Genomic DNA, 23091 nt, shown 5'->3' on the forward strand with positions numbered 1-23091 from the left:
GTCACGCTGGCTAGTTTAGCCCAGTCCAGCTCCAAATCATTCATAGTTTGGCAAACCTTTTCATAGATATCCTCTCCTGTAGTTGTTCCTTTGATGCTTTGCAGTGCAGCAAGCTCTTCTATGACTTCAAAATAATCATTCGTCCCACGAATAAAAATTAGAAGTTGTGCAGAATCACGAACATCATTGCTTTCGTCAAGTGCCAAGGAAAAATATGAAATTTTTTTTGTGGAGTTTTGCAAATGCTGATGCAGATTGTCTCCCATTTCTTCAATCCTCCGTGTAATTGTAGGTCCTGAAAGACTCACTGTACTAAATAAATCGGCCTTCTCTGGACACATCTCTTTGGCAACAGAAAGAAGGCATTCTTTAACAAATTCTCCCTCCACTAGTGGTCTGCCAGTGCGTGCTATTAGCTTGGCAACTTGAAAACTTGCTCGCAGTGATGAAATATTTAGCTGCTTCTGCTTCACAAAAATATTTTGCTGAGTTGTCAATGTATTTTTCAGTTTTAATATTTTATCTTTTCTCACTTCTCCAACCAAACAATCATATTTATCTTTATGTTGAGTTTCATAGTGTCGACGCAAATTATATTCTTTGAACACAGACACTGTATTTTGGCATATCAGACATACAGCTCTTTCCTTGTACTGCATGAAAAAGTAATCATAAGTCCACTGTTCTTTGAATATCCTACACTCAGAGTCAATTTTTCTTTTTCTTGACATCATTATTTCCTAGGGGGGATTCCAAATTGCTATTAGTAAAATACCAATATATATATATACAGCGCTACAAAAACAATATACCAGCAATAACTTTGCCCACACAGAGACATACAGACTGCAATGCCCAGCTTCCTCCAAGCTGCCTCTGCGCTGTGATGCCTCCGTTTCCCGCACTCTCTCTCCCGCTCTTTGCGCTCCTGCTTCCGACCTTCACTGCACACAAGTCACTGCTCAGGCGGCCCTCCCAAATGCCCTGGCTTCCTCTGAATCCTGGGATCAATTCTCATGATCCAGCGCTGCATGATCGTATGTGCTGCACTGGTAATTTATCATAATTGCAGGCAAGACTGTGCATATATGTATATAACTGTGCGATATATTGTATGTGCAGAATGAGCTTCAGTGACAAATCGTAGTGAACAATTCAGAAATGCAACAGCGATGCCCACTCCGGCAGGAATTCCCAAGGGAACCCTATGGAGCAGGGCCTGTGCTAGGCTTTCTGGCGCCCTAAGTGAATCACCCACTAGGGCCCCCCTTATTAAAAATATAGGGGAAATGAAAAGCTCCAAACTTGAAACTTTTCACATTTTTTATTTACTGGTTTTTAATTTTAATTTTTTTTAAGTGATATGTTATTAAAAAAAATGTGAGAATAAGTGCTTGCTGGCCACACCAGGAAAGAGGGTGGTGGGACAGGATGAGGTGGGAGACCAAGTCGCACACTGGGGAGAGGGGGGTGGCTTGGCTTTGTTGAGGGCAGCTTGGTGATGGGAGAAGAGAAGGTGATAGTGGTCAGGAGCCAGAGTAATGCGTCTGGGAGGGGGCACCCAGCAGTTCCCCCTAGGCCAGATGGCACCCTAGGCGGCCTACTCCCACTCACCGGCCCTGCTCAGGAGGCCTTTCCCAGCGCTGCCAGGAACGCTGCTTTTGCATAAAAGGGCAGGAAGGGATTTTATGCTAGGGATTGAGAAGGAATCCTACATTTTTCTGATGGAAGCAATTCCCCCCCTTCCCTTTCAATGATATTGGAGGGGGGGGATTAAGGGCGGTGATTCAATTTACACCCGCAGAGCAAGAGCTGGCCGGGAGTCTTTTCGCGCCTTTTTTCGCCACACGCCTGCCAAAGGTTGACAAACAGTCTTTCATGAGCTAAACAGGAGGCCAAACTGCAGTAAAGCCGATCTGGTTTGGGGCTCGCCCGGGAACTGCACAGGGCTGTGTGCCGGTGATGATTACGGGGAAGGGGATTCACTCCATATTCAGTTGTTTGGGGCAACACCTCAGGGGAATCCCTGTCAAATCGCTTCGAAAAACCAGAGCGAAGGCGTGGGAAAGAAAGCGAGAGCCTAAGTGCGCCCTTCCTCAGTCTTCAGCGGGTTTACCTGGGAGTAAATGTCGTTGATTTCAGGCTTAGCCGCGATGAGGCCCCTTGAAATTAAGGGGAGGCAAATTTTCAGACCCGATGACGCTCCTCACCCCCCTTTCGAAGGGTGCCACTGAAATTAGCCGGGCTGCTCGTCTCTGGAAATGCTCGAGGTATGAGCGCAACTCTCAAAGCTGGCGGCACTTACTCGCAAGTCACCCTAGGGCGCCGCAGTCCCAGCCAGAAGGCAACGATTTGTGCCGGTGCCCGGCCTGGCGGAAGGAGAGGGAAACAGGAGTCAATGGATCCCGTTGGCTTCCCGCAAGAGGAAACCAACTCGCTTCTGCAGAAGTTTCCCTTCGAGGGAGAAAGGCTTTCGCCGAGCTGCCCCGCTGACGGAGCAAAGCCTCTCTTTGTTGGGCAGGAGAGAAATTCCGAAACTAGTCAGCTCAGTCACTCTGGTTTGACTCCTGGGGCTCACTCCCAGGGATTTAGGATTGCCACCAAGGCATCCTGGGTAAACTCCACAGAAGGGCGGGCAGGCTAGATGCTGCGCTCCTGCTGCGCCCAGGTCCGGCTGGGAATCCTGCCCTGGGGAGGGAGGGAGTTCCTTCGGAGCCTGGGGACCATGCGGGGGGCGCAAGCAGGAGCACACTGACCGGCCTGAGGCAGGGAACTGTCCCCCCCCCCCCCCCCGTTTGATCTCTATTCTTTCTGGACCGGCAACGCAACCTTTTGGCTTGCGTGGGTTTTTACAAGAGCTTTGTGAGCGCGCCAGCCTGGAGGAGGTGGAATGGGAAGTCTGGCGACACAAGCAGCCGCAAAGCCCTGACGAGCGGAGGAGGAGGATGGATGCGCCCGGGTGACGGTCGGGGGTTGTGGCTCAGGGCCACCGCTACACCCCACGGAGAAGAAAAGGAGAGGATGGATTTTCGGGATGATTTCATGACGAGTCACAAGCATCTGTTCCCTTAGTTCCCTACCGTTCCCAAAGTAAATAAATAACCCGGCGGGCCGGATAAACGTCCTCAGCGGGCCGCATCTGTCCCGCGGGCCGTAGTTTGAGGACCCCTGGTCTAATAGAACCACACTTAGTTTCTTGTGCCGGTTAGTTATAAGCCAACTGGAAGAGGGTTGTCTGACAGGCCCTGCGGAACTGAGCAAGGTCCCACAGGGCCCTCACCTCTTCCGGCAGCTGGTTCCACCAGGAGGGAAAATAACAGAGAAGGCCCTGTCCCTGGTAGATTTTAAGCGGGCTTCCTTTGGCCCGGGAATAACGAGAAGGTTTTGGGTTCCCGATCTCAGTACTCTCTGGGGAACATGTGGGGAGAGACGGTCCTTCAGGTAGGCAGGTCCTAGGCCATATAGGGCTTTTCTTTTATGTATTGTGCAGAAGATGGTTCAGGCTTGTCAATGGAGCCTTCTCTGTGAACTCACATTATATCTAAGGTCAGCAAAATATATCAGAAAAACATGCCTACTATTTACTGCAGCTTTCCTTTAGGCTCTTGTCCTTGGGTGGAGTCTTTAAAAAAAAACAGAACAGCCACAGCTTGGACTGAGTAGGTTGGTGAGTTGTTAGTTTCTGTGCTTCTGGGGATTTCAGATTCTTCCCTCCCAATTCCCACGCTGGAGAACTACTGCTTACTGGGAAGAAGGCAGTTGTATATTTGGTGTGCTTTCTGATTTCCTCATTACATGAAAGGGTATGCATCTCTTTTGATTCTTGTGTTCATATGAGCTAAAGGTGACACACAGTAAATTCTTTATTTTGTAGCAAAAAGAGCAGAAATATGTTAGACTGTTAACATGTGTAAAGAAACAAAACTGATATAACAACTATCTAGTTTAAACAGCTCAAAGAAAAAATGTGAGCAGTACATCAAACTCTTCTGGATTTCTTAGAAGCCACAGGCAAGACTAAAGCTCTTCATTTTTAACTCCCTTCCATTATACTTTGCAATAAGATACTTTGGGTCTTGTGCAATAAAGTACATAATGGCTAAAGGTTCTGTTTTCCTCTGTTTATGACACACCCCAAGTTTATAGACACTACACAAAGACTGTACTCCCACCTACTTTGGTTTTATTGCTTCATTACTTATATGGAAAAATATGAATCCCAGGAGCTTGGAACATTTTTATTGTAAGTCTATAAGTAACAAGGGAAGGGAAGGGAAGGAAACAGGTATGCAAGAGAAAAACAGATATTGAAAAAGCATACGACTACAATCATACAGACATTTCTAAATTCATTTCAAAGTGCTTAGGTTTAAGCACTGAGAACAGCCAATTACCTAATCCTCCCAATCAATATAATGATATATAATGATATAGAGCTTTATACAGATTTTAAACTTGACATTGGTCCTTCTGACTTATTTCATTTATACCCTGGCCCTCTCACTAAGACCATTTAACATTGTTCTCAACATCTTTCACAACTACCCTGTGAGGCAGATTAGATTGAGTGTGTTTGACTGGCCCAAGGTCACCCAGCAAGTCTCCATGTCAGAGTGGGGATTTGAACCCAAATCTTATAGGTCCTAGACTAGCATACAAACCACTATGCTACACTGCCTCTTAGTAATCTTAGTTCTTTAGAATGTTTATTTATTTATTTATTTATTTTATTACATTTGATTTATATCCCGCCCTCTCCGCAAGCGGACTCAGGGCGGCTCACAGTATCTACACAATTAAACAAATAAAATATATAAAACCATAATTTACATTTTCAGTTTAAAAACGTATTACAATTCGAGATTATTAAAACCATTATATAGTGCTGAATACATTATAGCGGCATTAGAATTCCAAGCCATGAACACCGGCGTTCTGTGTGATGTCCGGTGGCAGCCATCTTTGTCAAGCCTTGAAGGCCTGCTTGAACAACTCGGTCTTACAGGCCCTGCGGAATGCAGACAGATCCCGCAGGGCCCGTATGGCTTCTGGAAGAGCATTCCAAAGCTCTGGTGCTGCCACCGAGAAAGCCCTAGATCTTGTCACGCATAGCCTGGCTTCTTTTGGTCCGGGGACCGAGAGTAGGTTTTTTGCCCCTGAACGCAGTGCTCTCTGGGGGATATGTGGAGAAAGGCGGTCCCGTAGATATGCAGGTCCCTGACCATAAAGGGCTTTAAAGGTCAATACCAACACCTTGAAGCGAACTCGGAACACAACAGGTAGCCAGTGCAGTTCTTTCAGCACTGGCTGAATGTGCTTCCATCGTGGCAGCCTCATTAGCAGCCGTGCCGCAGCATTCTGCACTAGCTGTAGTCTCCGGGTTTGCGTCAAGGGTAGCCCCATGTAGAGAGCATTACAGTAGTCTATTCTTGAGGTGACCGTAGCATGGATTACCATCGCTAAATCGTTGTGCTCCAGAAAAGGAGCCAGCTGCCGTGCCCGCCGAAGATGAAAAAAGGCAGATCTAACAGTGGCTGCTACTTGGGCCTCCATTGTAAGGGAGGACTCAAGGAGCACCCCTAAACTCCTGACCTTAGGGACCGGTGTTAATGGCACCCCGTCAAGAGTCGGCAGATGGATCTCTCCCCTTGGACCACCCCGACTCAGAATGCCATATGAATTCTTAGTAATCCTTACTCCACTCTTGAAAATAGATTAATGCCTTCACAGTACTGTGGCTGAGACTAAATGAAGGTGAATTGCCTTAGGCCATCCTCCTCATCAGTTCAACATTCAAACCAGGAATGTCACAGTTCACGCTCTCAGTTGGTACACTTCAATAGTTGGGGCTATGGGCTCAGGGTTAGAGCTCCCATTTTACATGCAATATGTCACAGCTTTAATGCAGCCATCTCTGTTAAAAGGATCAGGTATTGATAGACCAATGGTCTGAGCCAGTATAAGGGAATGTCATACACTCATTAATATCTTATAGTTACATATACACACTGGACTGACAAATTTGAATAAAACATTTAAAATTGTTCTGAACATAGCTGTGACTCAAGAACATATGTGATGGGTAATATAGAGGAAGAGTTTGTGCAATGTGACTGTTTTTTATTTTTCATTTATATTCCACCTTTCTCCCCAGTAGGGACCTGAAGCAACTTATATCATTCTCCTCCATTTTATCTTCAACAAACTTGTTAAGTGGGTTAGGCAGAGACTATGTGACTGTCCCAGATCACCCAGCAAGCTTCAATAGTAGAGTAGAGATTTAAATCTAGGTCTCCTAGATTCTAGTCCAATACTGTAACCACTATACCATACTGGCACTCTCATAAGCAGGAGGACCAATGGTGATTTAGAGAAATAGATGTCTGGATCCAACCCATTTCATCCAAGAAGCAAGCTTTAACCAGGTCACATCACTTCCTGTGATATTTCTCTAAGCTCTATAGTAAAACAAATTAAACTGTAAAGTAAAATATCACAAAGTAAATCAGACTAACCAGTTTACATACCTAAGCTAAAAAAGGCAGGTTTAAGTTTTAACTGCAATATAGACAAATTAGGTTTTTCCATGGTCAAGAACTTAGTAATTATCATTTGCAGGATACACATAGGAGGGTTTGGGTTTTTTGTCATGAAGTCACAGCTGACTTATGGCAACCCTTGGTGGGGTTTCAAGGCAAGAGACATTCAAAGGTGGTTTGCCATTGCCTGCCTCCCCATCACAACCCCATTATTCCTTGGTAGAAGTGAGTAAACTAGGGGTTCCACATTCTGGATGAGTGTATCACATCACACTGCTGTAACAGCTGGGGTTGCTATGGAAAATGGACAGGATACAGCTAGACATGGGGCAAGATCCCACAGATCCATTCTGCCAGCAGTAGTGCTTTCCTCCAGCACAAGGAGCCTTCTTCCTATACAACAGCCTTATGCTGGAGGGAAGTGCTGCTGCTGCTGGCAGAATGGATTTGAGAGACCCAATCCATTATAACTGGAAAGGGAGATTAAAATAAATACAGAAATAAAAATATTAAATGGCGGAATCCCCTACCAAAGGTGTGCATGATGCAAGATCTGCCAAGTGTACAAGATGCAAGGAAGTTGTACTCTGGAAAAGGAGAGATACTGGAATCTGCTATTGTAGGATATGACTATATGCATACTCTTTTTAAAAAATGTCTTCATAAGGAACAAGAGAGTTATTAAGTGGTGCCACTCCTTTTATTAAATACCTGATGTATCAGATTTAATCTTTGTAAGATTTTACTTTGAAGTTCTAACAATTAACCAGGAGCAGTGGCACACCAGATTTAAGATATTGGCACCAAATTATTATACTATGGTATATTTTCCATTGTTCTAAAACACTTTACTCCTACTTGCTACAAATTTTTACCACTTGTGTATAGCTATTTGAATCTATTTCTGAGAAAGTGTTTAGCGGATTACAGCCACTAGCTTATTCTAACTACCTTTTATCTAAGTGATTTCCAAATATTTAAAACACACAAAAATGTAACTACTGAAGTTACTTTCTCATTACATCCCCCCACCCTTCCAAGCCTTTTTAAAAATTTTGCTTTGGAGGCAATGATTACTGGGGCAACATAGGGTTGCCAAGTCCAATTCAAGAAATATCTGGGGACTTTGGGGGTGGAGCCAGGAGACATTGGGGCGGAGCCAGGAACAAGGGTGTGGCAAGCATAATTGAACTCCAAAGGGAGTTCTGGCCTTCACATTTAAAGGGACCACACACCTTTTTAAATGTCTTCCTTCCATAGGAAATAATGAAGGATAGGGGCACCTTCTTTTGGGGCTGATAAATTGGGCCCCCTGGTCCAATCGTTTTGAAACTTGGGGGATACTTTGGGGAGAGTCACTAGATACTATACTAAAAATTTGGTGCCTCTACCTCAAAAAACAGCTCCCCCAGAGCCCCCGAAACCTCCAGATCAATTTTCTATTATACCCTTTGAGAACCTCCACATAGGGAATAATGAAGTGCTCAGCAGACTCCCCCCCCCCCATTTCTGGCGATTCTGAAGGAGGCTGGGCCGCTCTACTCACAAGTTGCTGCCAACTTCTTCAAAGTAACACAGACACACCATCCCAAGAGGAAGCCTTTCAATCAGCGACTGAAGCCTCCCGAGGAAATGCACATGGTCCTCGCCACCCGGCAGCCAAAGAGGACGCAAGGACTACGAGTCCCAGCATGCATCTCGCGAAGGGAGGCCAGACTGCAGCGAATAGCAGGCCGGCAGTGGGTGGGTCTTTGTGACCCAGAGGAAGGGAGGAGGCTGAAGCCTGCCAGGGAGACAGGCAGGAAAAGAGACGCGCCGGTTTCCCCCTTCCCTCTCCCCCCCTCCCGCCTCGAGATATTTGGAGACCGGGGGAGGATGGGTCTACTCCGGGGGGCCCCCGGCAGAGCGGGAGGCTTGGGAAGCCTAGGGCAACAAGGGAAAAGACTGTTTTCCTCCCCTTGCTCCTGCACCCTATACAGAGACAGCATTTGTACTAGATTCTACCATAGACTTGCTCAAAATGTTCATTAGATTTTCTTGTTCTGCCCCTGAACCAACATTCACTTTCTAATCACCAGCTATCAGATTTTTTTTACAAAATCAGGCGTTATATTGCTATGTCACCTTTAAAGAACATCAGTCAACAGATTTATGTTAACTAGACTGACCCCTCATCTCAAAGACAAGATGCTCTTCTTCGTGAATATAGAAAAATCATCAAAAACTGTAGTCCATTCTCAAAGACATGGCTGATGTGCGCCAATCCAGACTAAGATCCCCATGCCCTGTAATAAGATCTGTACAATCAATCTGTTTACTCATTGTATCAACTTGGTTACATATTTTATATTATTATATACTTCCTGTGTGTAACTCTGTCATATGATAAATAAATACACTGACCCAGAAGCAAGGATGAAGTCCCCTGAAGAAATTTCAATAAAACTTATAGCTGATTTAGGAGAAATAAAAGGGAAACCCACAGATCACATGTAAAGAAGAAAAGACGCCAATAATTGAGTCAGTAATACATATTTAGTCAGTAAGACAGCCCTCTTCTGGCAGGCCTATAACATCTAACTGACAATGAGAATATCTTCTGGATGGAACAAAAATGCATTTACAGACCGCTGGCTTCTATTTTTACTCTCTGTCTTATTAATTATGGTTTTAACTTTATTATGTAATTGTTTTTATGCTGAATTTATATGAATTTATAATGTTGTAAGCCGCCCTGAGCCACTTCGGTGGGAAGGGCGGGATATAAGTCTAAATATAAATAAATAAATAAATAAATTTAAGAAATGGGAAGAAGCCATAAAAAGTAGTGAAAAAGAGGGAAACTATAGCCCAGTATTTTCTGCTTTGGGCTCTCCTCCTCCTCTTTCAGTTCATCATTCACAAGCCCTTTCATATGAAATGCTGTATCAGTAGGCCTCCCAGCAATTCACTTTTATGCCCACTGGTGCCTCAGACACCAGCAGAAGGAATTGGGGAGCAGGAAAGGCCTGGTGTACTGGTGTTGTGACAGTGTACCTGTGTCATTTTAAGTTTAAACCAGAAGTGACAAGGGATGGAAAATCATACAGTTTTTGCCCAAATGATAGAGCATTCCTAGCAACACACTGACATCATTTACAGGCACGCAGGAAGGGAAGTCATCATGTCACTGGGGAGGGCCCCTCCAACATGGTAAGTCTCCTGCCTGGTATCATACAATGGCAATCCTAGTACCATACACTGACCAATGAACATCACTCAGTACCAAGCATGAAAAAACAGGACACATCTGGTGAACAAGAGGAAGAGATAGCTGCTGCTTAGAGTCAAACTACATGTTACCTGTGACATGAGTCAGGTTGGTGTGCACTGACTACAGCAAATGGAGCCCCACAGCAGGGAAATATGCCCTTATGTTCATTTCAGCTTGGAAAATGGTGCGGAGGGAAGACTGAAGACTGTGTTGTGTTCCTAAGCCAAACTGAGCCCTGTCATGGCTAAGAACATTAGCTCCCCAATGTCCATCTGTCTGCAAAAAGCACATAGTTCGATTGAGGAAACTGGCCCAAGTCATGTCACAGGTAACATGTAGTTTGACCTTAGTAGCAAACTATCTGCTTTGCATGCAAGAAGTCCCAGGTTCAGTCCCCAGCATTAGTATCTGAGAGACTCAGGTGACGTGTAAGATGTCTATATGAGACCCTGAAGAGTCACTGCCAGGAAGAGGAGACTTAGCCCTGCTGTAACATCTAATTCCATATACAGCAGCTTAATATATTGGTGAGCAGATCTGATCTACCAGAAAAGCTTTATACTGATTGCCACATGATCAGGGGAAAACCTCCACAAACCTGTCTCACAGAGCCTCAGTTTCTTTTGCAATGCATTCTGATACCTCTTTCCCCTCCCCACTCTTCCAAATACATCTGCCCCAATCTAGGCATAGAGAACATAGTTAACGACCACATTTTATAGAACAACCATTGGTACTTACCGTGAGGGGTCATTCTCCTCTGAGTACAGGAGGACATCTTGGGTGATTCCACCATCGTCAGGGAGGCAGGAAATAGAATAATTCTTCTTCCTCTCCTTTGACCCTGGAGCACCCAGATCTCCTCAGTTGGGATACTCTGAGAAGCAGTTTCTAAACTATTAACCTTACTCAAAAGAATTAAACAGTAATAACAGTAATGACAGTAATGACAGTCAGATAATATGCAGAAAGCATAACAGAGAGAACTGTGAAGCAGCAAGAAAAAATGTAATAGATATAGCAGAACAGACCCTAGTATGAGCGATACAGTGTGGTGGGCAAGATGTCCTCCTGTACTCAGAGGAGAATGACCCCTCACGGTAAGTACCAATGGTCATTCTCCCTCTGAGTCAGAAGCCATCTTGGGTTCTCCTATAGCAGTAGATTAATGATTGGGTGGGGTATCGCTCTCCTCTAGGAACACATGTTGTAGTACTTTTCTGCCAAATGCTGCTTCTGCTGAACTGTAAGCATTTAATTTGTAGTGACGAACAAAAGCTGAAATAGAAGACCCTGTTGCAGCCCTGCACACCTCGTCTACCGAAGCGTATTTGTTAAAGGCTGCATTAGTTGCCGCGCTTCTGGCTGAATGTGCTGTAATCCCTCTGGGTACTTCTAATTTCATTGCCCTATATGCTTCAGTGATGCATTGCTTAATAGCATAGCTGATGGCTGGTGTTGACGTCTTCTGTCCCAACCTAGGTTGTGTAACGTTGATAAACATGGCATCTGTCTTCCTAATTGGTTCAGTTCTGACTAGATACGCCTTCAGACAACATCTAACATTTAAGTTGTGCCACATTCGCTCCCTTGGATGTTTAGGATCTGGGCAAAATGATGGTAAATGCAGTTCCTGCAAATTGTGAAACTTAGATACAATCTTGGGCTGAAAGGTAGGATCTGTATGGAGAACCACCTTGTCCTTATGAAAAATACAGAATTCTTTCTTTACCGATAAGGCATTAATTTCCGAGACCCTTCTTGCCAATGTGATCGCTATCAGAAATATGGTCTTCAAACGTAGCCATTTTAGAGAAATGTCCTGTAATGGTTCAAAAGGTGATTTTGTGAGCGTGCACAGGACAGTGTGTAACCGCCACATTGGAAATCTGTGAGTCTGTGGGGGGCATTTGAGTGTGGCCCCCTTCAAGAACCTCTGTACATGTGCGTGTCTGGAACATCTTTTCCCTGTATCAGTCCCAATACCGATGACAAAGCTGCTACTTGTCTATGTAAAGTGGCTGGTTTCAATCCAGAATGAAGTCCATCTTGTAAGAATTCCAAAATGTATTGAATTGATGGATTTAGTGGATCCCTTGTCTTTCTGCAGCACCACCTATGAAAGGCCTTCCAGGTGGTATTGTAAATTCTGGTGGCAGACTCCTTCCTCGAGGCCAGTAGTGTGTTAGTAACCTCTGATGAGTATCCTAATTTTCGGAATGTAGATAGTTCAATTTCCACACAGTCAATTGCAGCCATTCTGGGTGTGGATGCCAAATTGGACCCTGTGTCAGCATGTCTGGAAATATCTCCAACCGTAGTGGCTGGGTAGTTGACAGTTTTTGAATAGACAAGAACCATGGGCGTCATGGCCACCACGGAGCTACTAGGATAACCCACGTCTTCTGGTGTTGCACCTGACGAAGAAATCTTGATAACACCGGAATTGGAGAGAAGGCATATAACAGACCATGGGGCCAAGTCACTGTCAGAGCATCCACTGCTGCTGCGCCAGGGTGAAAGAACCTGGTGTAAAATCTTGGTACTTGATAATTGTTGTGAGAAGCAAACAAGTTCACGACTGGTTGCCCGAACTGTTGAATTATCTGCTGGAATACCGACAACTTCAGTCTCCATTCTCCTGGTTGTATGGTCGTTTGGCCGAGCCAATCTGTTTGGATGTTGACAATGCCCTTGATGTGTTCTGCTCTGATGGACAGGAGATGATGTTCTGACCAGGTGAATAACGTCTTTGCTTCTCTGGCCAGAGCTGCAGATCTCGAACCCCCCTGATGATTCAGGTAAGATTTCACCACCACATTGTCTGTTCGCACTAAAACGTGTTGCTTCTGTACTAGATCAGCAAAGAATAACAGAGCTAGACGGATCTAACACATTGATCGGAAGTTGAGTCTCTGACGGTGACCCTGCGTTGGAATGTTGTCGAGTGTTGCTCCCCATCCTGACAGGCTGGCATCTGTGAACAGCTGTATCTCACTGGGGAGGTAGTAGATTCTGCCTTGTCAGAGGTTGACATCCCTGGACCACCATTTCAGAGAGTGTTTGACCGCTAAGGAGATCTTGATCTGCGGATTCTGTTTTTCCATGATCTGGTATTGGTGGGGACGGAGGAAACTTTGTAAGGGTCTGGTATGTAGTCTGCCCCACTGAACCCCATCCATGTTCGAGATGAATAGCCCCATCAATTTGGCTAAAGTCAATAGTGGGGTGTGGATACTCCAGATAACAAGGTTCACAAGTTGTTTGGTTTTCAGGATCTTGTCATTTGGCAGAAAAAGCGAATTATTCGTGTATCTATGATCATCCCCAGGTGCTCCAACCATTGTGTTGGTCCTAGGACACTCTTGGATAGGTTTATGAGAAACTCATGTTCCTGTAGACACCGGATAGTCATTTGGATGTCTGACAGGGCTTTCTGATGGGACGATGATCTGATCAAGAGGTCGTCTAGATATGGATGAATATGGACACCCTGCTGTCTGAGCAGAGCCACAACGTTCACCATCACCTTTGTGAAGACTCTGGGGGCTGTGGCTAAGCCAAAGGGAAGTGCCCTGAATTGGAGGTGTCTGTGCCCCACGCAGAACCGAAGGAAGCGCCAATAAGATAAAAGAATCGGAATGTGTAGGTAGGCTTCCATGAGATCCAAAGACATGAGGAACTCCCCTGGTTGCAGAGCCTCTGTGATTGACTTTAGGGTCTCCATGCGAAAATGTCGAAGATGGATGAACTTGTTGAGAAACTTTAGGTCGAGTATTGCTCTCCAGTCTCCGTTCTTCTTGAGTACAGTGAAGAATACTGAGTACATGCCTCGATCCCTCTGTTCTATGGGCACTTGTTCTATGGCATTGATTTCGAGAAGATGTGATATGGCTTTGTTCGTTATTGATCTCCTTGTATAATCCTTTCGAATTGGGGATATCAGAAAGCGCTCCGGCGGGGTGCTTTTGAATTCTATTGCATAACCGCACGATAAGATTTCTAATGTCCAACAGTCTGTCTGGGAAGCCTCCCAGGTGTCTCAAAAATGATGTAGTCTTCCCCCTACCAGAATTGAAGTCCAGTCACGCCTTGTTGAACTTTGGTTTCCGATCCTGCTTGACTCTGCGGTCTGCGTTCTGTTTGGAGAATCTAGGATTCTGAAGGTCTGTCTTGGCTGATTCCAGGACGATCTTTTATTATCTGCATAGAGTCTAGATCTGGCCAATGAGTGTGAAGAACAAAAGGGCTGGGTGTATAAAACCTCTTTTATCAGTTCTCCTAATGTTCTTTGGCATTGCCTTCTTTTTGTCTGTAGTTTCCACTAAAACTTTGTCTAAAGCACTGCCAAAGAGCTTTTCTTCTTGAAACGGGTAAGAGATCACAATTTGTTTGGAGTGATTGTCAGCCGGTCATGCTCTCAGCCATATACCTCTTCTGGCTTCTGCCCCTGAAGCTAAACCTCTGGAGCAAAAGGTGAGCATGTCTAAAGATGCATCAGCCGTGAACTCTGCTGCTTTAAGAAGCTAGTGGTTCCCTCAATTAATTTCTTGTTGCTTTCCGGCAGTAGTTGTGCGAGTCTCCTAGCCCAGACTATAGCTGCTCTAGAAACAATAGAGGATGCTGTACTTTCCTTTATTCCCATTGTCACCGCTTCGTGTGACCTCTTTAATACCAGATCTATTTTCTTGTCCCAGTTGTCCCTGATGGCACCATGACCGTCCTCTGAAACTAACCCCGAGTTTTGAAGTGCCATCGCTGGGGCGTCTACTACTGGAACCTGGAACCCATTTGCAAAACAGGTAAATCATATAACTTTTTCCCCAGGAAATTGGCGATTGGAATTAGGTTTTTCCCATTCAGCTTTGAGTTGCCTCTCAAAGAATTGTGGAGATGGGAAAACCTTAGCAGTTGTGTGAGAGCCTGGAAAAAACTCCCTATTTCCAGTAGTTTTGTTCCTAGGATTAGTGTCAGTGCTGGTATTCTCCTCCTCAGAGGATGGATCCTGGAGTGCCAGGGCTGCCATAACTCTGGTTAACAAATACTGATAATCGTCCGCTTTAAAACAACGAACCGACTGAGGTGGAACACAGATATCCTCCACCTCCTCATCTGAAATAAAATTTTCTTGATCTTTGGATTGAGACTCCGCATCTGACTGTTTCCTCTGAATCGTCCTCTAGTAATCTGGAGTCAGACATCTGCTTTCTGGCCGCCTTAGTTGGCCAAATGCCCTGTCTGGGCAAACTCTGACCTGTGCGATGCGAACGAGGAGGGGAAGGAGATCTGGATCCCACTGACCCCATGCTAATAGCCCCTGATTGACAGGCATTGAATAATTTGGCCCTAATAGTCTGCTGAATCATGGTCATAAAATCATTAGAAAAAAGCCCCTTCGGGTTGGGTACATTACCACCCTGGCACATGAGGTCTGGATCCATCATGGAGGCTTGATCCGATAGGGGCTGGCCTCCTGGGTAGTCTCCTGGCTGGAGATTAGCAACCATGCCCTGTAGTGCAGTAGATGGCTCATGGCACCGATTGGGCGAAATGCGCGCCAAAACCGCATCTTCAAAATGGCTGCCGTCAGTCACTCGCTTCTGAGAAGCAGGAGCCTCAAGTGCGCCCGATGATGAGCGTGCACACTTCTGCCTGCAGTGACCAGAGTCACTAGAGCGGGACACGTTGCCGGGAACCGCAGCAAGCTGCAAAGACATACTGGTCCTGGAGTCCCTTCCCGAGGCATCAGAATGAGGGCTGAGGGAAGGTGTGCCCTCCAAGAATTCGTCCCTGAAGCTTTCCATTGCTGCAGCTTGTGCCGCTCAGCGGAGAAGAAAGAAAAAAAAATCAACCGCTTTGAAAATTAACTGCGGTATTGCTGCCTCCTCACAGATTGTGAGTGAAAGAGTTGGAATATAAGGTGAGAAGGAGGACAGAGCTAGAGGACTAAAGTTCAGGAAATAGTTAAAAGAAGTAAGGTTAAAGAAGAAGAGTTAGGTAATAGAAAAAAAAGGTAAGTTGCTTCCTATCTTTTTGGAGCTAAACTAGTTAGTTGCTCTCCCTTTAGAGGCAGTAAAGAAACTGAGGAGATCTGGGTGCTCCAAGGTCAAAGGAGAGGAAGAAGAATTATTCTATTTCTATTTTCTGCCTTCCTGACAAGATGGTGGAAAGCACCCAAGATGGCCTTCGACTCAGAGGGAGAACACACATGCAATCAGCCACTGGTAGCTTTATTCAAAACAGCTGTAATTGCAGAGTTCCCATGATACCTTTGGGTAACAATTGCAATTAGACTATGTCATCACTGCAATCATAATTAAAATAATTACTATTTTAAAAGGCCCATGTATGTGGCACTATGGCTTAGAAGCACATACAGGAATTTTTTTACCACTATTAGGTACAATGCTTCCTTTGTTTGCAGCTTATTCTCACACTTATTTTTTACATGCACATTCAGGCATTGCTGCTCATTCTACATATCACAAAGACAGGTTAAATTAATACTCACAGCTCTTCAAGGTAAGGGAAATTCCTGAATGCATCCTCTGGTAATCTTGTGATATTGTTCATACTGATATCCCTAGAGGAGGAGGGAAAAAAGCATACAGATGTGCGATCAGATATGCTGATCAAGGAGCTTTGCTCTTTATGAATAGAAGAAAAGCCTAAGTAGTCATCTACTAGAATGAATTATGAGGTTTACATGTCAGCTATGGCTTGTACATTAAAAGGTAGACCTGTCATTGAAAGTACTACAAGGGTGTTTGCCATCCCAGTGCCTAGGGGAAGGGAGAGGGCAGTGAAGGAGAGGGTTCTCTCCTCTGGCAACCCAATAAACACAATCATTCCCAACTTTTGAATAAAATGGCCACAGCTTTATTGATTACAGCTGCAAGAATGGCATTGACTGACCCACCTACCAGTCAATGTACCCCAGCCCACCTGCTGGGATGCGGGAGACCCATGGGATGGCAAAATGGCAGACCCTCTGCTAGCAGGATCACAACCTTCTTTTTAAAAAAAGAATCTGAATTTCCAAGCTTTGAGAAGCTGCTACAAACAACCCACTACTTACCTACATTACATCAGACAGGTGCTCCTTCTGCTTTTGCTGCAGCTTATCTTCTTACCACCCCCCATATACTGCTCTAGCCTTTACAGAACCATCAGGATTCTGCCAGATACAAGAGGTGTTGCATTCATTTGTTAAGAAGGCTGGATCTGATTTAAATGTTGCCTTGTTGGGCCAGGCCATGTGTGCCATAAAATGTAATACCAGTAACTTTACACATGACAAAGGCAAACCCAATTAATTATATTATTTTTAACTCAAAATACAAACAAAAGCAATTGATTTCTAGGAATGAAAGCAATTTATTTACTGGGGACTTCACAAAAACCCCCAATAAATGTATGTAATCATATGCAAGACTAGTTTTTTTCCCTAAAAGGATGTCAAGTGCACCTTTAAGACCAACAAAGTTTTATTCAGAACGTAAGCTTTCATGTGCTCTAAGCACACTTCATCAGACGAGATGAGTCTCATCTGATGAAGTATGCTTAGTGCACACAAAAGCTTACATTCTGAATAAAACTTTGTTGGTCTTAAGGGTGATACTTGACTCCTACTTTGTACTACTGCTTCAGACCAACATGGCTGCCCACTTGAATCTATAAAATGGGGAATGTATCTTACATATTTATTTATTTTATTCTATTTTTATCCTATCCTCCCCTCAGGGTGGGTTACAACATAAAAATACAATAAGTTTACAATTTTAAAAACTGTTGCTTCTTGATCTAACGGCACTGTGTGGCACCATCAATTACGACCTTCTGACCCACTGCCTTGCTGATGTAGGGGTATGGGGGATTGCCTTACAATGGCTTTCCTCCTTTCTCTATTGTCAGGGACAGAGGGTGGTGCTTAAGGAGAGGATTTTGCCACAATACCCACTAGAGTGCAGTGTATCACAAGGGGCGATCCTCTCAACTATGTTGTTTGACATCCATATGCAGCCCTCACCCAACTGGTCTGAGGATTTGGGCTGGGTTTTCATCAGTATGCTGATGATACCCAACTCTGTTGATGGATGGCCATCTGGACTCCACCTTAGATATTTTGGACAGAGCATTGGAGGCCATGGCTTGTTGGCTATGGCAGAGCCAGCTGAAATTAAAATTCAATTAAGTCAGAGGTCCTGTACTTGAGCCATGGGAGTTTGGGATTGGGAATCAATCTCTCAACCCTTGGTGGGGCGCTGTTAACACTGGCACCGAGGATGAGGAGCCTAGGGGTGATCCCTGGATGTCTCGCTTTCTATTGAGGCCCAGATAACTGCTGTTGCCAGATCAGCCTTTTATCATCTCCGGCTGGTCAGGCAACTGGTTCCCTATCTCACTTCCAGAGACCTGGCTACAGTGATCCATGCAATAGTCACTTCCAGGTTAGATTATTGTAACTCACTCTTGCAAAGTATTTTTCCTTATTAGATATTTGACAGATGGCATCTTTAGAGCAGTTATGGAAGGGCTTATGATCCAGAATGTTGTAAATATGTTTACTTGCTGGATCTATGGGTGATTCTCATCAGTTATGCTCATTCTTGCAGGGGACTGGCACCTTGCAGTCATGACCAACAAGAGTAATTGAATAGATAGTACTTCAGCGGGGGGGGGGGGGGAGGCTTTGGTGGTAACAAAAGACAGTCACCCTTCTCAAGCATTGATGACTTGTCCTTTTATGCTGTAATTGCACTGTTCTGTAGTATCCCTCCACCCTCCCCACACAAAACAGAAATCATTTAATATTAATTTAATTTTTTGATTTATACACTGCCTTATCTTGCAAGTGGGCTCTGGGCGGCTTCTGACATTAAAAAAACCTTACAAACATCAAACAAACTACATCCAAACTAAATAATCTGATAATTACAGAATTAACCGAAACCATGATCCACATCATTAGCAGCAAGTCATAAACCACATATAGGCTGGTAGTATTCAGCATAACATAAGCACCTAGATGGGGGAGCGATGATTTCAGGGACACCCGCTGGATCACTTAAAAGCCTGGTAGAACTCTGTCTCACAGGCCCTGTGAAACTTAGATAAGTCCAGCGGTAGCTAATTCCACCAGGTCATGAAAGAAGATAGGTGGAAGACAGACCCACAGATTTCACAAAAGGTTGGAACAGTGGCCTTGCATTGTTGAAACAATGCCAGGACACAGACTTTTCATATCCTATCCTGACTTTTTTAAAAAGAAAAGAAAAAATTCTTTTGGTGCTAACAAAAGTTAGATGGGGGAGGCGTTTCCCAACAACTACAGGGCAGTTCATTAACGAAATGCAGTAGCACCATGCTGAAGAAATGCCTTTTTAAAAAGCATTTTGTTATGTGCTTGTTTTTGAGGAAGGAATGCGCTGTTCATGATTTGTGCATGAATACAGAATAACAATGTAGAAAGGGGGGGAGGGGGAATAAAGGAGTCAGGCGGTTGAAATGTGGAAAGTGCCCAGTATGAAAGCAGCCCAGCTCGCAATTTACATAAAGTAGAATCTATAGAGGAACATTTGTTTGATTCTGTCTAGTTTTTACAATTATTTATTCTCCTGATTGTTGTTTCCAAAGAATTAGTACGCTGCTCAGTTTTGTAACACTACACATTAAGCCAGTATCAGCCTAACACTTACATTTTTATGGCTTCCTTCAATTGTCAATTGCAAAAGGTTACAAGTGGTACAAACACAGGTAAGAATTTGAGGAATGGATTCTGTAATATTGACCTTGCTATCCTGGGGTGACTGCTGAAGCAGATTGTTGACAGAAGATAATTTTGATAAATGATTCTGAGCATCCAAGAACATTACTTATGTCCACAGTTTCATATATGAAGGCATTAAAGCTGCATGACAGAAGTTGTCTTGTTCTATATGCTGGCTTTATTATCTGTTCACGCTATAGTGAATAGACACATATCCCTCTGTGTGCATACATCTGTTTTAAGAGCCAATGCACACACATAGCAAATGAAACCGGGACCAGTTTGTACCACATATTATACATGTCGATGTAACATGAGAATTACTCAATGCCAGGACCAGCCTGAGCCTTTCTGGCACCCTAGGCAGGGCAGCACACTTCTGCCCCCGTGCCTGCTGCCTACTTGCGAGTAGTATCACGCCTGCTGCCTACTCCCAAGTAAGCAGCAGGCACGGGGTTACTCATGAGTAAGCAGCAGGTGCAGGGCTACTCACAAGTACTTGGCAGGTGTGGGGCTACTCATGAGTAGTCCCGCGCCTGCTGGCCCAAAGGGGGGCAAACGGGAGCTGGCGGCAGAGACAGCAGGGCAAGCGGGGAGGGTTGAGCGGGAGCTGGCGGTGGCAGGGCAAGGGGGAAGGGCGAGCGGGAGGCAAGAGCTGACAGCGGCAGGGCTAGCGGGGGGAGGGTGAGCAGGATCTGGCAGCGGTGGCAAGGCAAGCGGGGGGCAGGAGGGAGTTAGTGGCTGCGGCAGGATGAGCTTGGGCGGGCGCTGGTGGCAGTGGTGGTGGGGGGAGGGAGGCAAATTAGACGGTTGTCTTGGGCACTGGGGGGGGGAGCCCAATTCGGCACGCCTCCTTCCTGGTGCCCTAGGCAACTGCCTAGTTTGCCTAGTGGGTGAGCCGGCCCTGTTCAATGTACATATATCAATCAAGTGTGAATTCACCATAACTTCTGAACAAGAAAAGAGATAGGGAAGCTAAAATTCTACTGTATTTAAAAAGTTTAATGCAATTTCTTCAGCACAGGACTGAAGATAATATCTCAGGAATTACAAACATTTGAATACCAAATTATTTAACATCCAAAATGACAGATTTGGTGGAGATCCAGACAGCAAAAATAATCCCCAAAACCTGCAGGGGAGGTTTTTTTTTGGGGGGGGGGGATTAACTTTACATTGTTTAGGTGGACACCACCATTCTAGTTCAAGTGAAGACAGGAAAGAGACAGCAGGACAGAAAAAGAAGGGAGGAGAGACCTTAACAAACATAATTACAACCTGTACCATTCATGCTTTCCTATTTATATTTAGGTACAAGAGGTCAGAAGAACCAAGATGAAGTAACAGTAATAATCATTAACAAGAGGTCATAAGAGAACCATCACTAGCATATAAATACAGTTTAGAGCAATATAGGGCAAGGATTAGTGTACAATAATTGATCAAAATCCATGTTGGTGTATCAGTTGTCCACAAAGTTCATAATGAAGACCACGGGGTTTTTAAAATTCTCTTTCAATTTTAAAAATATTCAACAGTTGGTTGGCGCCTTTCCTAACCTTGAATGTAGATTGAGTCCATGCTCAGGTTGAGCAGGCACATGAGAGGAGGACCAGTTACAAAATTAGCAGAACATAAATTGCAGGATTCTTCCTGTTGAATGACTGAAGTATATACCAGAGGTGGCCAACGGTAGCTCTCCAGACGTTTTTTGCCTACAACTCCCATCAGCCCCAGTCAGCATGGCCAATGGCTGGGGCTGATGGGAGTTGTAGGCAAAAAACATCTGGAGAGCTACCACTGGCCAGCCCTGGTGTATACCATCCGTTGAAGATTTTTTAATTGAAACAGATTTTTTTAAAAACAGGATCTTCGTTATGGCCTTTGTGAAAATTGATACACTTGCATGGATTTTGAATGTCTTTACTATCATTATTGTACACTGATCCTTGCCCTACATTGTTCTAAGCTGTGTTTATACGCTAGTGACAGTTCTCTTATGTCCTCTTGTAAATGCACAAGAGGTGCCATGAAACAGTGAATGATGCATACCACAAGGAAAACTCATCTTCTACAGAGTGGGGGCTGGACACTTTCCTGACTGCTGCTATTCAAAATGTGCCCATCAACCAGACTTTTACTTCACTAGAGAGGTTACATAGTTTGTTAACATTACATGATTGACCATTCTGCCTCATGACAAAATGAGTACCTCTCAGCATTGTAGAAGAAGACTGCATATTTATACCCCACCCTTCTCTCTGAATCAGAGATTCAGAGCGGCGTACAATCTCCTATATCTTCTCCCCCCACAACAGACACCCTGTGAGGTGGGTGGAGCTGAGAGGACTCTCACAGCAGCTGCCCTTTCAAGGACAACTCCTGAGATAGCTATAGCTAACCCAAGGCCATTCCAGCAGCTGTAAGTGGAGGAGTGGGGAATAAAACCCAGTTCTCCCAGATAAGAGACTGTGCACTTAACCACTACACCAAATTGCTGCCATTCCACAAACTCAGGTCACCTCAAGGACATGTGAGCAACAGCCGGTCTTAGGCTTAATATCAAGAACTGAATGCATTGAGTCACTAAAGTATATCTTTAGTATGTTTACTGTACATAAAACATGGATATACAATTTCTGCCAATGACAAGGTAGTCTGTCTTGTGTAGATAAGCATAAAATGTCAGGCACAAGAACTGTGCATTGATTGCAAAAGAATTGCTCCACTTCCCACGTTTCTCTATTTACCATGAATGTATGGTTTCATTCAACCAGGCCAAATCCCTTCTTCAAATACTTAGCTCCATAAACTCTCACAGTTTTTAAATTAATATGCATTCATGAGGTGAAATATGGAGATTCATCATTAATCATAAAGAAGTTAAGTATGCCTGAAAGTTATAAGAACATAAGAGAAGCCATGTTGGATCAGGCCAATGGCCCATCTAGTCCAACACTCTGTATCACACAGTGGCCAAAAATTTATACACACACACACACACACACTGTAGCTAATAGCCACTGATGGGCCTCTGCTCCATATTTTTATCTAACCCCCTCTTGAAGCTGGCTATGCTTGTAGCCACCACCACCTCCTGTGGCAGTGAATTCCACATGTTGATCACCCTTTGGGTGAAGAAGTACTTCCTTTTATCCGTTCTAACCCGACTGCTCAGCAATTTCATTGAATGCCCATGAGTTCTTGTATTGTGAGAAAGGGAGAAAAGTACTTTTCTCTACCTTCTCCATCCCATGCATAATCTTGTAAACCTCTATCATGTCACCCCACAGTCGACATTTCTCCAAGCTAAAGAGCCCCAAGCGTTTTAACCTTTCTTCATAGGGAAAGCGTTCCAAACCTGTAATCATTCTAGTTGCCCTTTTCTGGACTTTTTCCAATGCTATAATATCCTTTTTGAGGTGCGGTGACCAGAAATGCACACAGTATTCCAAATGAGACCGCACCATCGATTTATACAGGGGCATTATGATACCGGCTGATTTGTTTTCAGTTCCCTTCCTAATAAT

At 44.5% G+C, this 23091-nt stretch overlaps 1 protein-coding gene across 1 annotated transcript in view; it reads right to left on the bottom strand.

The window, feature by feature from the left end:
* Positions 1–23091, bottom strand: part of LGR4 (leucine rich repeat containing G protein-coupled receptor 4) — a 179473-nt gene that overhangs the window by 97126 nt on the left and 59256 nt on the right. Inside the window, exon 2 of the mRNA XM_060263211.1 lies at positions 16304–16375. Coding sequence (XP_060119194.1) covers positions 16304–16375 — 72 coding nt within the window. The remainder of the gene's footprint in view (positions 1–16303; positions 16376–23091) is intronic.

Source organism: Heteronotia binoei, chromosome 21, assembly GCF_032191835.1.
Source record: "Heteronotia binoei isolate CCM8104 ecotype False Entrance Well chromosome 21, APGP_CSIRO_Hbin_v1, whole genome shotgun sequence".
Classification (NCBI taxonomy): domain Eukaryota; kingdom Metazoa; phylum Chordata; class Lepidosauria; order Squamata; family Gekkonidae; genus Heteronotia; species Heteronotia binoei.